This window comes from Mya arenaria, chromosome 6, assembly GCF_026914265.1.
Source record: "Mya arenaria isolate MELC-2E11 chromosome 6, ASM2691426v1".
In the NCBI taxonomy this organism is placed as follows: Eukaryota; Metazoa; Mollusca; class Bivalvia; order Myida; family Myidae; genus Mya; species Mya arenaria.
This window is the reverse complement of record NC_069127.1, coordinates 11,761,454-11,777,208: the sequence shown is the minus strand read 5'-3', so window position 1 is coordinate 11,777,208 and position 15,755 is coordinate 11,761,454. Positions and strand designations below refer to the sequence as shown.

Sequence of the window (15,755 nt, the reverse complement as noted above, 5' to 3'; positions counted from 1 at the left end):
TTTTCCCTCCCAAGTTAGATCTGATATGTCGGAATCCATGCTCGGACTTAACCGCCTCTGTAGCCAGATCGATAAACGCAAACTGATGTTTTTGTATAAAATTTTAAGTTTGCCTCAACATTGTATAACGAAAGAGATTTTCATCAGGAAATATTGTATGTATTTGGAAGACAATTACTCTGTTAAACTTGGTTTTATCCCGGACATATGCAGAATACTCACAAAGTACAATTTGCAATTTTTACTTAATGAGTACCTTACCGTGTCATTTCAATTACCACTCAAAACAACATGGAAAAGGATTGTTAATAACTCAGTCAAATTACTAGAACTCAACTGCTGGGAAAATCGCACCGCAAATGACTGTGACTTTATATTGTTTCGAATCCTCCACCCTGTAGTCTCGCCTTCTATAATATACTCTGTTTCAAGAAAAAGTGTATTCAGGGAGACTCTTAGATTAATAGCAAAACTATGGTGCAGATCAGCTGTGCTTGCGACAAGAACCTGCATTAAATGTGACAGGATATACCAGGAAGAACTGACACATGTTCTGTGTGAATGTAAAGCTACACTATTCGAAAAAAAAGCAAACTTTACAAACCAACTAAAAGAAGCTTTCAACCACGACTTTTGTGACACTCTTTCTTCTCTTGACAGCCTTACCTGGTGCTTAAAGGTTTTAGGGGCCCCAATCGAGCCACTACTGGAAATCGATCAACACGTCGTATTTTTGAAATTATGTTTTAAATTTATTACACGCTGTTTAAACAGATACTTTTACTAACCTTTCGTTAGTAAAATCCAAGCTCTACAATGTGCTGTTTCGTCTAGGCGGGAGTCAACATAGTGACATTTTTCATATAAAACTGCTAGGCAATTTATGGATTACTCTTATCAATTAATCTATGCTCATGTTATCCTTCTAACGTAAACAAAATTATGTATGCTATAACTCGCTGCTGCAAATCTCTTGTATTTCGTTTTGACAAGATTTTTGCATCCAAGCGGCGAATCACATACAACTATACTATCATGGAAGTCAAATAGACTAATCTTATTTGCATGTAGAATATAAGCTTTCTATTTATACTTAGATATGAAGCTATATCCTGCAATGTTTGTATAAATATTTTGACACCAATACGCAATAATTTAGAACTGTACTATTATTATACATATATTATATAGGTTCTATGTCTTTAAATGTTTGTATTTACCATGAATATCTCCAGCCATGGGGGAAATAAAGATGTTGAGTTGAGTTGAGTTGTTAAAAAAGTTATGCAAGAATTTGTCTAGTTTTATAAATTGGTCAAACTTATCTACCATGTTCTTTTTTGAATATACATATTTTCGTATTTTTCAAGATTGAAAAACAATCATTTCTACGTGTTAAATTGTGTGCTTATTTTACAAAACAGCTGACTATATGTGTCATAGAGCTAACATAAGTCTATGTTTGTTTGTGATGCTTTATCGGTAATGTCATTATCATGGTAAACATTTTTTCTTCAATTTCATTACAGTTGTGTTTCGGGCTACCTCTATTGTTTTACTGTTTAAAGAGACTCGCTCATGTAAAATGCACTTCTTTTTATGACGAAATAAAGTGTGGCAAATCATTAGCAGTGTTTTAGCTAAGATACTGACGACTGGAACCCTTCAACAAACGTTGATATATGATTTATTTAGTTATAATTTTAAAATGTTAATTTTCTATGTCTGACTTGTAATGCATGTAGTCATGTTTGTTCAAATGTACAGTAAGTTTTGAAAAGAGTATAATAAAACTTTGCTTTACTTTAGATTAAATAATATTATAAGAATGCATCATAAGATACCGTAAGAATTCTGCATTCCAGTGTGTGGTTTCATTTATTAAAACTGTTTATTTATACCCCGCCATTCTTTGTATTGTTTTATTTTAACTATGGGCATTGAGAATAATAAAACTTGAACTTGTAGCAATTACATTTATGTTTTTACTGAACGAAGAGTTATATAATGTGTTGTTTTTTTCGTCTAATTAATGGAAGAGTTTGAAACATTTTTATAAATAAAATAGAAAGATAGGCCAAATTGAACATGGTAAATAAAGAAATGCACGGATGTGGTGATATACAATGTACACGTCATGTTATTGGTATTATGGAAAGACATTGATAAAAAAACAAAAAAAACATTGTAAATGTTGGATGGTGATAGCACGGGTATACACTCATGATATGCATGTCAATTTCTGAGAAGTGAAATGTTAAAAACATAACTTTATCGTACGAACGATATATATATTTCGTTCATTTAATGTATAAAATTCTACTATGTTTATATTAATATATTTATTTCGAAACAAATACATCAACAATCACAGTAAGATGCTGACTTTTTAAGGTAAACGTACTTTTAGGCCTTGCAAAATATTAATTTATAGTGCACTCACCGGGTATTAAAGTATTCAAATGTTCGAAATGTAACCCTATAAAATTTGAAAAAAAACATCCTTTTGAACCAAAACCCGCTCCTGTCGCATGCAGCACGAAAGCATTCATTGGCGCATTTCAAGTAGTCACGTGATGTTGACAGGTCTTACTACTCAACGGTTTGCAAATGTACTACGCGTTTCAAGTTTAGAAGCATTGAGTGATTTTTGTCTTTATCTCCGCCAAGATCAATCGCAAATGGAATCACAAACTTGACAACTGTTAAAATGTGACGAAAAATTCACAATTGAAAACCTATAAGATTAATTGGCACATATAAGATAATGCTTACTGGTTCATTTTGTGCATTTATAGAACCCAGGTTCACCCTAAATCTGGTAAATCTACAGTACACTAAAAATCCTTTATTGACGTAAACTCTGCTCCACAAAGACCGACGTGAACGACCGGTTGTATACATGAATGTAATATTTTTTATCAGATGTTAGCTAGTTGGGTAATATATTAAACGTCTTATATGTTTACTTTTTGCGGGGGATGTAAAGAAATAAATTTGCCAAAGCAGAGAATGCCTCTTAAGTTTATGATCCAAATCCGTTCGGCAATTGTAAGGCAAGTGTACGGCTGACAATACTCGGCTATAAAACATTTTTTTAAACGGAAAATATCGTCAATTGTAAGAAATTGGATCTATTAACAAATAAATGTATACACATGAACATTAAACAATACAAAAAAAAAACATTTAAAAAACAACAGTTAAAATATAAAATGTATAGAAGGGTTCGGCGGTCCTGGTTTTAGTAAAAGCCTTATTTTCTTGCAAACTACTGCTTTCCCATCCATAGGCTTTTGTGCATTTAAATCATAGTACATATTATCACGGATTGTAAATCCATATAATTATTGTATAGGTCCGTAATATTATAGAAGCCGCTCATCAGGGGAGGTTAATAAGAATATTTTGTATTTCGCAGGTTTTCCTTTGTCGAAATCGATTTGCCGTTTTGACTAAGAGGCGTCGGAACACAAAATTTCATTACGTAGTACTCACCGGAAGTAATATTCACGTTTTTGTTGCGACATTAATTTTGTTTAATTAACGAAGAATCAGAAATATTCTACTCAAACAGAATGGCTGATGATGATCAAGATATGGATAAGTAAGCATTTCGATATATCCACTAAACTTATTTGTCATGTGTTTCGCCTGTGATGTTTGCTCATTTTAGATTAATTGAATGGTATAATGGTTGAAATATGATCAACTAGTAAGTTTACCCACTCAGTATTAAATTAAAAAAACAAGGTTTATTGACCTTATAATGTTAGATATCAATTGTTAATTCATGGTGACAAATTAATATGATAACAGATAAAAAACTTTGAATATTTTCACAAAGTCCATGGAAGTAATGGAGAATATTTAGGTGTATCAGAGGTACAGGCAGCAGTTATGGGAGCAGGACTTTTCAGCCCCAAGATTTTTCAACCCCTTCTAAAAATGAAGACTTTTCAACCCTTAGACTTTTCAACCCCTATTTCAAAGACTTTTCAACCCCTACCTGTTTGGACTTTTCAACCCCTTAATCAAAGACTTTTCAACCCCTAGTTGAATTATTTTAATAGCCATATTGAAGACTTTTCAACCCCTAAATCCAAGACTTTTCAACCCCTATTTAAAAAAAAAAATGTCATTGTTTTCTTTGCATAAAACTTTTGGAAATAAATGTGTTTGTTAGTTTTACGCTTTTAGAGCACACATCAATTAAAGCAATTTAACACATTGTTATTGAAATACAATTAAAGATGTGTTTGACCAAACTTTTGTTGTCTAGATAACACAATAATTGTATACTGGGCAGTTGCCTAATTCCGGATCAATTTTGAAGTTTTCTTAAAATATTGTCATAATTACTGAATATCAAGTGCATGAAATTTAAATAGAAAAATGTTGGGTACTATATCAACCACAATGGAAAAAGGATAAAAGAAAAAACAATTAATTATAATATAATATTTAGTACGAAATAAGGGCATAAACGACGTCCAATAACCTGCATTCAGTGCCTAAATATTCGGATTTTTTCAAAGAACAAAGTAAACATTATCAAGTCAATACAAATATTTAAATGCTACTTAAATGAACATCATGTATTAAATGTTTAACCTGTATATAAATTTTATACTTCTCTGAAGTATTTGTATGATGGTGTATTTTCGGTGAATCGGAACTACTAATTTGTCCGATTTTTCATACTTTTGAAAGTACGAATCTGCTTCATTTGTGCTTTATTTTCATATCAAATGCTGCACAACACAAAACAATGACATCATCAATTTATTTACTTCATATGTAATTGGCATTGTATTTCGTGATTGACAATAAGTCTTAAACATCGTATAGTAGGTCTAGTGTTAGCAAACCATTAAAGAATTTAAGGACGAAATAATGATTGGAATATGATTATCAATCTGACACAAAAACCTCAATATCAACCAAAAAATCCATGAAATATCTCAATATTTTTTATTATTTGTCATACTAAAGATGATGTTTTTGTAAAGCTTGTTACTAACTTATTTTTCAACCAATTGTTTCCAAATAATCTGCATTCGTCTCAGAAAATTTACAGAAAATGAACAACTTAAATAAATTTCCATCATCAAAATGAATATTTTTGGCCCCTGATGACAGTGACTTCTGGCCCTTAATTTGTTTAATATTGCACGATAAAAAGTATTTATATGTATTTTGTTAAAAATGGAAAATAGAAATAGATCAATAAAGTCTCTGAGAAAAATTGTCTTTTTTACCAAGTTCAAAGTTCAATGCGAACTGTTGGTGTTGTGGGTGTGCAAAGGCGTTCAAAGATGTGTGAATGAATAGGTGTCTTTTATTTCTTTGTTATTGTTCGCAGGTAATTATTTGTGTAGTAAATTTTATGTTCTATTTTCATTTTAAGACAATATCTATGTATTTTATTAATAAAATAATGCATGAAGCAAAGCATCGGTCAACTGAATGAAATTATCAGTAACTGATACATCTCACAGTTGACTGAGCACACTTTTATTTTGAGAACGGCTGATAAACGCTTTGTGCTTTTGTTGCCGACTATTGAAGCCCTTGATATTTTGTAAAGGTTCTTTTAATTTAAGCCGCTGACATGCCACTGTAGATTATTAAGTGTGCGTTTAATAGCGATCGCACCTATTGACAACAGCGTAAAAATTGATTCCAGGGTTTAAACGATTATTTCTTGTCCTTTTTAGCTTTGACGATGACGTAGACGATGGAGATATTGATGAACCTCTTGATGAGCATATTAATACACAAGAGGTAATATATTTAGAATTTTATAAATATTAATAATTCTGACTTATGTCAAAACTTGATAGGTTTTACAATATATCTGTTTTTGTAAAAAAATCAAATCTAAGCATAAGATACTGAAAAGTTATCTTCTTATGTATTGTTATTGGGAATGATATTGATAATTAACCATTCGCTTGTTTTTTAAGGATGATGGACAGATGGAGATACTATCAGCAGATGCTGCCCAGCCCACTGCACCAACCAAGAGAATCACTACCCCATACATGACTAAGTATGAAAGGGCTCGCGTCCTTGGTACCAGAGCACTTCAGATAGCGTAAGTCTGCATTGTTTGTTTCCAAGGGAGATATAAAGATAGCAATATCTCGGACCTATAAATGGTTAATATGTCCATGGCAATATAGTTCCCCTTGTGCACACAAAATGCTTTAGTATGTGTTTGAAGTGGTTAATATTTTTAGTTATATTTCACAAAAAAATCTAATTTATAAATATACATTTATTTGTTCAATTTTTTTTAAACAATTCATAATTTTGTTTTTGGGCTTCACCCCACTCAAATAAAAGAATGTGCCTTTTTAGTGTAATATATTGCAGGGGTTTGAAGTAAAATATTGATAATTGTGAAATAATCAGCTATGATGTTTTTGTGCAGGATGTGTGCGCCAGTGATGGTCGAGCTCGAGGGAGAGACTGACCCGCTCACAATTGCCATGAAGGAGCTCAAGTAAGTGACACAACAAGCAGATACTCAAAGAATCAAAGATTTGACCAGGATGCTGCAGTTTGGTTGTAGTTTTTAGCTCTACTGGCCAAAGGCCAGAAGAGCTTATGCGATGGTAATTAGTACGTAGTATGTGCGTCCGTGCGTCTGTAAACAATTGCTTGTGAACATGATACAGTCTTCAGTTTTGATTGAATCTCGATGAAACTTGTACAGTATCTTGATATACATTAAAGCTCGGTTCCTTTCGAAACCCATCCAGATCTGCACATGCATGCCTAGATTATGGGTCTTGAAAGAATAAAAAAATGCTATTTTTAGCTAAGTCTATTTTTAGCCAAGTCTACATGAGTGACGTCTATTTTTAGCCAAGTTTACATGTAAAGTCACAATTGCTTGTGAATGTTTGTTCAAATTATGCCCCTGGGGTCATAACTGGCCATGCCCCCGGGTTCACAGGTTTGTTATACTTAAATTTGGAAATGTTAAAAACCTTTTTGTCTGAAACAGCTATGCAGATCCTTGCTATTTTGAACAAGTCTTAATTTAGTTGTCCACTTCCATGGCTGTTCAAATTATGCCCCTTGGGTCAAAACTGGCACTGCCCCAGGGGTCACAAGTTTCCTAGAGACTTATTTAAGAAATATTTTCAAAATCTTCTACTTTCAAACCACAAGGCCCATACCTTTGATATTTGTTGTGGAGCATCATATGATGACTGTCTAGCAAAACATTTGAATTTTAGCCCCTTGGGCAAAAGCTGGCCCCACCCCTTTTAACTTACTTTTTACTTTTTAAAGCTACAGCAATGAAATTTTGACCATGTATACAGTTTTGCAAACGAGCATCAATGTTGTCCTCGGATGTCCTTCACTTTGACCTTTTAACCAAATTTTTAGCTCGACTATCGAAGAATAGGTGTGCTATACTACTCGCCCCAGCGTCGGCATCGGCGTCTGATTAAAGTTTTAGGGCAAGTTGGGATTTTCACTTATAAGTCCAAAACCCTACGTTCAATTGACTTAATACTTCACACAGTTGTTCAGAACCATCACATGATGAGGTTAGATAACTCCATATTATTCTTTACACAGATTATGGCCCCTGATTGACTATGGAACTTAGGTTAAAGTTTTAGGGCAAGTTGGAATATTTATTGATAACTTCTATATCCTTTGTTCAATTGAATTAATACTTCACACAGTTGTTCAGGACCATCACACAATGAGGTTACATAACTCCGTATTATCCTAAATACAAGTCATGGCCCCTGATTGACTTAGGTTAAAGTTTTAGGGCAGGTTAAAGTTTTAGGGCAAGTTGGGATTTTCACTTAAAACTCCAATATCATTCATTCAATTGACTTAATACTTCACACAGATGTTCAGAGCCATCACATAATGAGGTTAGATAACTTATGGCCCCTGATTGACTATGGAACTTAGGTTAAAGTTTTAGGGCAGGTTGGGATATTGTTTAATTACTTCTATACCCTTCATTCAATTGACTTAATACTTCACACAATTGTTCAGGACCATTACCCAATGAGGTTACATAACTCCATATCCTAAATACAAGTTATAGCCCCTGATTGACATAGGTTAAAGTTTTAGGCAAGTAAAAGTTAAGGGCAAGTTGGGATTTTAATAAAAAAACTTCTATACCGTTCATTAAATGCACTTTATAAAATTCAAAATTATTTACGACAATCTTACAACAAGAAACATAACTCCGTTTTAAGCCTATATAAAAATTATGGCCCTTGATTTTTTTATTTTTTTTTATTTATTTTTAATTTCCTTTGAAAGGCATATTTGTATATTCTTAACCACCTTTTCATAATGGGAATCAAGTTATTTGAATGACTTGCGTCATTTGTGCGGGGTGGTGGGAGGGCAGCATCAAAGTCACCTTATGTATCGAATAATTTTAGTTAGGTTTGACATAAAGAGACCAAACTTGGTATTATTACATCGTTATTGTATTCTAAGTCAAAGCGGCGTAGTCGAGCGCGCTGTCTTATGACGGCTCTTGTTTATTTTTAAAGCTACATAAATGAAATTTTGACCATGAGTACAGTTTTAAAAGCGAATATTTTTTACCCTCAGATTACCTTTACTTGGCACATATTGAAATAATGCATGCAACTAATCTGCTTACAACACTTTCTAATCTCAGATGTTGAACTTGCAGCGTTTTCAGCTAACCCGAACATAAAAAGTGAACTATATATTTGTTGCCTATTACTCATACGTACATGCTCTGGATTGAAAATGACCACAAGAGCCATGCCAGTAGAGCATAGGCCCTCTTGTTATAGCTTAGTTTAGGAACCTTAGGACCTTATTCATCATATCTCAGAAAAGAAGTTTTGGAGTATGTTTTGCTTATTTAAAATAGCCCTCTTGGGCCTCTTGTTAATGCGTAGAAACACTAGCTGAAGTTCAGAAACTTGTTTGATACAGCTGTTTTAAGAAAAATGTTTTAACCCATGTTTTAAAACTATTCAATGGCTACATCTCCAAGATGCAAAGAAAAATACGGCTTCTAGAAGCAAAATGTACAAATTTCTTGATTTGTCCTTCATACATGTATTAAAGCCTAATTTTGAAAGTTTTTGATGAACAATAAAAAATATTGATGAACCTGTATCTGCTTGGTGGAACCTTCTTGTTTTTTTTTAAAACAAGTCATGATTGATCATTGATGACACTTGCTTTTATCTTCAGAGCGAGAAAGATTCCCATCATTATTCGCCGCTACCTACCTGATGGCAGCTTTGAAGACTGGGGTATAGATGAACTTATTATCATCACTGAATGAGGATACCACTAGGCTACACACACCCGTGATCTCCAAGCTGCACAGTGACCTTGTTAGTGTTGTACAATACAATGACACTCATGTGAAATGTTTTCCCAACCCAATTAGGAAGACCTTTCAGCAGATATTGCATGTACCGTAGTACTGAAAACATGTTCATTGTTTTATGTGCATCTAATACTGGATCTTCTTTTAAGTGAATGTATGATAATTACACACCAGATTGTCACTAATATTTCATAAGGCATCATCAACATAAACACATTTTATCCTCAGCTACATATTTAAACATGCATTTCTCATGTATATGATTGTCAGTTTTTATTGTCATCTGTTGTATGATATTCTTATTTTGTTAAATAAAAACTTACTTTTATAAACTTTACGACTTTCCCATTGATACAATAGTTAATAGAACTGCTGATTTAGATTGTGACCAGGCCCCAATTTCGCGAAACTTCTTAAGTACTGTACTCACGGTGACCTAATAACAGGATTAAGGTACCGGTAAGCTCACTTTTTTTGTTTTCCAATAATTTGTGTAATATTTAAGAGTTTTCTTACATTTAAGTATGAATTTTGCTAATTGAAATAAGCTTCATAAACCTCTTATCTTTAGAAGTTTCAAGAAATTGGGGCCCGATGTTTTAAACATTCAGTGTGTCATTATGTTTGGCTAGACAACTTCCAACACTCTTGCAAGGGCGATCCATGGAGCAAAGAAAATTCCTAGCATTAACATTGGAACTCATTGTTGGTTGGCAGGCTGAAGTGCACCAAGCAGTTATTTCCTGTCTTTAAATTTATTAATAATTGACGAGTAGCGTTGATACAGTGGCTTAGGTCTTAATTAGAGCCATAACAGATGTGACAATGGCCCCAAATGATACCATATCTGATGGGGGGGGGGGGATTTGAGGGCATGTTAAAAGTGATGTGGGGTTACTATAGGAATATGAGCCATTCTGAGAAAATAATTCTCTTTGGCCAGGACTGTTTTATTTTTCAGATATATTTAGATTTGTATTGGGCTATATATATTAAGTTGTTATTGTAATGTTATATACACTAACAAAACCATATAAGAAGATAAGGCTAAGGAATATTAAGCAAAGGGAGATTATCAACATACATGATCGTACATGTATTTTTTTTCAAATGAGTCTGTTGCATCTGCTATTCACATTTTGTACTTTATATAAGGCTTCATTACCATTTTTATATTAATGTTTCATTCAATTGGCTTTTTAAAACTTCTCAATATATTTTTTAATAAGTTACAAATGGTCATATATATGGCAATATGAACAATTGTGATATATCTTTTGAAGAAAGGGCATATTGTTACTGTGAGTAAGTGAATCAAGTTTGATGTAGCTATCTTCAATAGTTCAAAAGTTATGAAATAAAAGAAACATGTGGAATTTTAAACATTTTCAAAAGGCCATAAATCTTACAAAATTGATATTGAAGTTATATTACTTGTCTTTAAATGAGATAGCTTTGTAACTGTGAGTATTAAATTTAGTTTAGCTCGTTTAGAAAATAAGTAATGGTTTCTATGGAAATAAGGTTATTTGAGCACATGAAAAATCTATATAACATGTATCTCCGCTCTCGGTACAGCAGTTTTTGGAGAACAAAATTCTTAAATATTGTTGTGCAAGTATTGTGTATAACAAGTGTCTCCAAGGGCAGGGCATGGCAGGGCAAATATTGACCACAGGAGAATGACTGGAGCAATTTGATAGAAAACCACTAGGCAATGCTACATGCCAAATAACTTGGCCTTTTTATGCCCCCAAAGGTTAAAATATTAAAATCGCACCGTCCGTCCGTCCGGCTCTGTAACTTTCCCTTGTATGGACAGATTTTAAAATAACTTGCCACATGTGTTCCACATACCAAGATGACGTGTGGCGTGCAAGACTCGTGTCCCTACCTCAAAGGTCAAGGTCACACTTAGTGTTTATTCACAATGGAGTGCTGCATATAAGGACATAGAGTATAGGTTGTCGTGTCCGGGCTGTAACTTTCTCTTGTATGGATAGATTTTAAAATAACTTGCCACATGTGTACCACATACCAAGACGACGTGTCGCGTGCAAGACCTGTGTCCCTACCTCAAAGGTCAAGGTCACACTTAGTGTTTATTCACAATGGAGTGCTGCATATAAGGACATAGAGTACAGGTTGTCGTGTCAGGGCTGTAACTTTCCCTTGTATGGACAGATTTTAAAATAACTTGCCACATGTGTTCCACATACCAAGACGACGTGTCGCGTGCAAGACCCGTGTCCCTACCTCAAAGGTCAAGGTCACACTTAGTGTTTATTCACAATGGAGTGCTGCATATAAGGACATAGAGTATAGGTTGTCGTGTCCGGGCTATAACTTTCTCTTGTATGGACAGATTTTAAAATAACTTGCTACATGTGTACCACATACCAAGACGACGTGTCGCGTGCAAGACCCGTGTCCCTACCTCAAAGGTCAAGGTCACACTTAGTGTTTATTCACAATGGAGTGCTGCATATAAGGACATAGAGTACATGTTGTCATGTCCGGGCTGTAACTTTCCCTTGTATGGACAGATTTTAAAATAACTTGCCACATGTGTTCCACATACCAAGACGACATGTCGCGTGCAAGACCCGTGTCCCTACCTCAAAGGTCAAGGTCACACTTAGTGTTTATTCACAATGGAGTGCTGCATATAAGGACAAAGAGTATAGGTTGTCGTGTCCGGGCTGTAACTTTCTCTTGTATGGACAGATTTTAAAATAACTTGCCACATGTGTTCCACATACCAAGACAACGTGTCGCGTGCAAGACCCGTGTCCGTACCTCAAAGGTCAAGGTCACACTTAGTGTTTATTTACAATGGAGTGCTGCATATAAGGACATAGAGTATAGGTTGTCGTGTCAGGGCTGTAACTTTCCCTTGTATGGACAGATTTTAAAATAACTTGCCAAATGTGTTCCACATACCAAGACGATGTGTCGCTTGCAAAACCCGTGTCCCTACCTCAAAGGTCAAGGTCACACTTAGAATTTATTTACAATGGAGTGCTGCATATAACGACATAGAGTATAGGTTGTCGTGTCCGGGCTGTAACTTTCCCTTGTATGGACAGATTTTAAAATAACTTGCCACATGTGTTCCACATACCAAGACGACGTGTCGCGTGCAAGACCTGTGTCCCTACCTCAAAGGTCAAGGTCACACTTAGTGTTTATTCACAATGGAGTGCTGCATATAAGGACATAGAGTATAGGTTGTCGTGTCCGGGCTGTAACTTTCTCTTGTATGGACAGATTTTAAAATAACTTGCCACATGTGTTCCACATACCAAGACGACGTGTCGTGTGCAAGACCCGTGTCCCTGCCTCAAAGGTCAAGGTCACACATAGTGTTTATTCACAATGGAGTGCTGCATATAAGGACATAGAGTATAGGTTGTCGTGTCCGGGCTGTAACTTTCCCTTGTATGGACAGATTTTAAAAAAACTTGACACATGTGTTCCACATACCAAGACGACATGTCGCGTGCAAGACCCGTGTCCCTACCTCAAAGGTCAAGGTCACACTTAGTGTTTATTCACAGTGGAGTGCTGCATATAAGGACATAGAGTATAGGTTGTCGTGTCAGGGCTGTTACTTTCCCTTGTATGGACAGATTTTAAAATCACTTGCTACATGTGTTCCACATACGAAGACAACGTGTCGTGTGCAAGACCCATGTCCCTACCTCTAAGGTGAAAGATACACTAAGTGTTTATTCACAAGGGAATTCTGAATATAAGGACATAACAGTGTAGGTTGTGAAGTATGGGTGGTATTTTTTTATGTTCAGAGGCAATTTAAAATAACTTGCCATATGTATTTGACACGTAAAGGCAAGATAAACTTTTCATGTACTGACCTTGTTCGTAGGTCAATGTCACATTCGGGGGCATTCGTCACATACTGTGACAGCTCTTGTTATTATTACTTATACAAGTCTACATAAAACTAACCATTTTTACCATGCTGCGGTGTCTGTCATCCGTCTGTAAACAATATTGCTTGTTAACACAATACAATCTCCAGTTCTGATTGTGTCTCAATCAAACTTATACAGTAGTTAGATATCCATGAGAGCTTGCTGAGATCCCCACATACTTGACTGGATTATGGCCATTGAAGCAAAAGTATTTTCTAAGGGAGACATCTATGTAGAAAGATAAGTGTAATTGTAGTAGTTCTTTCCTTCGCCATTTGTTACCGGTAATCATATGGTTCACTGTTTTCTTCCCTATGAATTTGAATTCAGTATATTACCAAAAAAGAAATGCCAGTAGCGTACAGGCTCATGGGGCTCTTGTTTTTAAACAAACTTAACATCACTTGAAGGAATTTGGTTGAGGATCAGGCAAGGAATATTTCTGTGAATTTTGTTTACAATTATGTGACCAGTCTCTGACAAAAAGGTTTTCAAGGTTTTAATAAATAAATATACATATATATATGGCAGTCAAATGGTGAAAACTTGTATGCCTTGAAGGAATTTATTACAGGGTCACGTAAACAGCATTTCTTGAAATCATTTTCAAATCGAGCCACTGGTTTTTTAGATTTTTAAATTTTTACACAAACATATAGTGAAAAAAACACTCCGGCCTGGCTGCCATTTTTATGCCCCCACAAAGTGGCGGCATATAGGGTTGCCCTTGTCCGTACGTACGTACGTCTGTCCGTACGTACGTACGTACGTACGTCCCGAAGATTGTTTCCGATCTAATTCTTGAAAACCGTTTGTCCAATCCTCACCAAACTTTAAACACATGTTTGTGACCATAATATCTTGATCAAGTTCGATAGTCATGGAAATCGCTTTAGTCATTTAGGAGTTACGGCCCTTTTTTGCCAAAAATACTTCAAAAATATATGTTTCCAATCTAATTCTTGAAAAGTATGTGTCCAATCCTCACCAAACTTTACATACATGATTGTGACCATAATATCTTGATCAAGTTCGATAGCCATGGAAATCGCTTTTGTCATTTAGGAGTTACGGCCCTTTATTTGCAAAAAAAGACTTGAAAAATACGTCCCGAAGATTGTTTCCGATCTAATTCTTGAAAACTGTTTGTCCAATCCTCACCAAACTTTTAACACATGTTTGTGACCATAATATCTTGATCAAGTTCGATAGCCATGGAAATCGCTTTAATCATTTAGGAGTTAGGGCCCTCAGATTATCCTGAATAATCATTATGGCTTATTTTCTGTGACAAAAAATCAAAGTGGGGGCATCCGTGTCCTATGGACACATTTCTAGTTTTTATTTTCAAACAGTGAAACTAAAATGGCTTTAAGAAATTTGGTAGGTCACCTAAGGAACATTTCCGAGTTAGTATACTGAACTCAAGCAAGCATTTTCTGATGAGAAAACATTTAAGTTGCTTCTTTTAGTTGCCAAGGCAACCAACGCTGTGCATGGTACCACTAAGAAGGACTCTGGAAGAGGATCAACTGAGTAGCAGTTTGGTTGAAATTAGCGGAGTGGTTTAGGGGGAGCCATTATCTCAAGGAAAATGTTGTTGTCAGAAGATGACAGAAAGTGACCCATCAAAATAACAGTAGCTCAAGTGAGATAAGTAGAAAAATGGTATCTGAAAACTGAGTAACTTTAGTTGGGAATAACATATATAAAGGTAAAACTTTGAACTTAGTCTTAGCATGTTAATGTGAAGACATACATTGGAAAGGATGCCTTGACTGAAAATAAAAACATGGTTTCTGCTCTTAAGTTTGTCAGATTTAATGTATAGTGATGACATTTGTTGAATAGGAAGGTCATGTTTAGAATAGATGTAGCTCGAGATTTATCTTTGAATGGTTGGGTCAAGGTTGCTAGAACAAAAAATGAAAAACATGTTTCTGCTTAAATTGATGAGTAGTAATGAAACTTGTGCAGGTAACTTATATGAAGACATACTTTGTGATTGATTTTTGGATCTGGATGATTAAGGTCAAGATCTGTTAATAAAAATAGCTTTTGCTGAATAACTAAAGTATTGATCTATTGTGATGAAACTTGGTGTGTAGCTGGGTAAGGTGGGAAATAGCTGTGGATTACTTTGGGGATAGTAAAAAGAAGGTCAAGATCGCTGTGGCTAAAATGCTTAAGAACTTGTGTTTGGAATAACTTACAGTGATGAAACTTGAAATTGTGAAGATTGTGTTGTTGCTTTTCTTGGTTGGTTGGGACAAGGTGTTTGTTACAAAAGATAAAAAGGCTCAATAATAGTAACTTTAGTAGATAAAATTGATGTATAATGATGAAGCTTGCTGTGTAGTAAGCTGAAGTCAAGACATATTTTAGTTGTTTTTTTACCAAGGTCGCCGTTACCAAAATAGAAGAATGCTCAATTACTT

General features: G+C 34.8%; 1 protein-coding gene across 1 annotated transcript; it reads left to right on the top strand.

Moving 5' to 3' along the window:
- Positions 1 to 3,467: 3,467 nt before the first annotated feature.
- On the top strand, positions 3,468 to 9,716 carry LOC128238724 (DNA-directed RNA polymerases I, II, and III subunit RPABC2-like). Its single transcript, XM_052954902.1, has 5 exons — positions 3,468 to 3,607; positions 5,721 to 5,787; positions 5,970 to 6,100; positions 6,440 to 6,511; positions 9,238 to 9,716. Exons 1-5 carry the CDS (start codon positions 3,579 to 3,581, stop codon positions 9,329 to 9,331), a joined length of 393 nt encoding a protein of 130 aa, XP_052810862.1. The 5' UTR covers positions 3,468 to 3,578; the 3' UTR covers positions 9,332 to 9,716.
- Positions 9,717 to 15,755: the final 6,039 nt, after the last annotated feature.

Excerpts from the sequence above, each read along its gene's own strand:
- LOC128238724 (XM_052954902.1), top strand. The coding sequence starts at position 3,579 with ATGGCTGATGATGATCAAGATATGGATAA. Across the intron at positions 6,101-6,439 it reads ACCAGAGCACTTCAGATAGC|GATGTGTGCGCCAGTGATGG; the intron begins GTAAGTCTGCAT and ends GTTTTTGTGCAG. Across the intron at positions 6,512-9,237 it reads ATTGCCATGAAGGAGCTCAA|AGCGAGAAAGATTCCCATCA; the intron begins GTAAGTGACACA and ends TTTTATCTTCAG.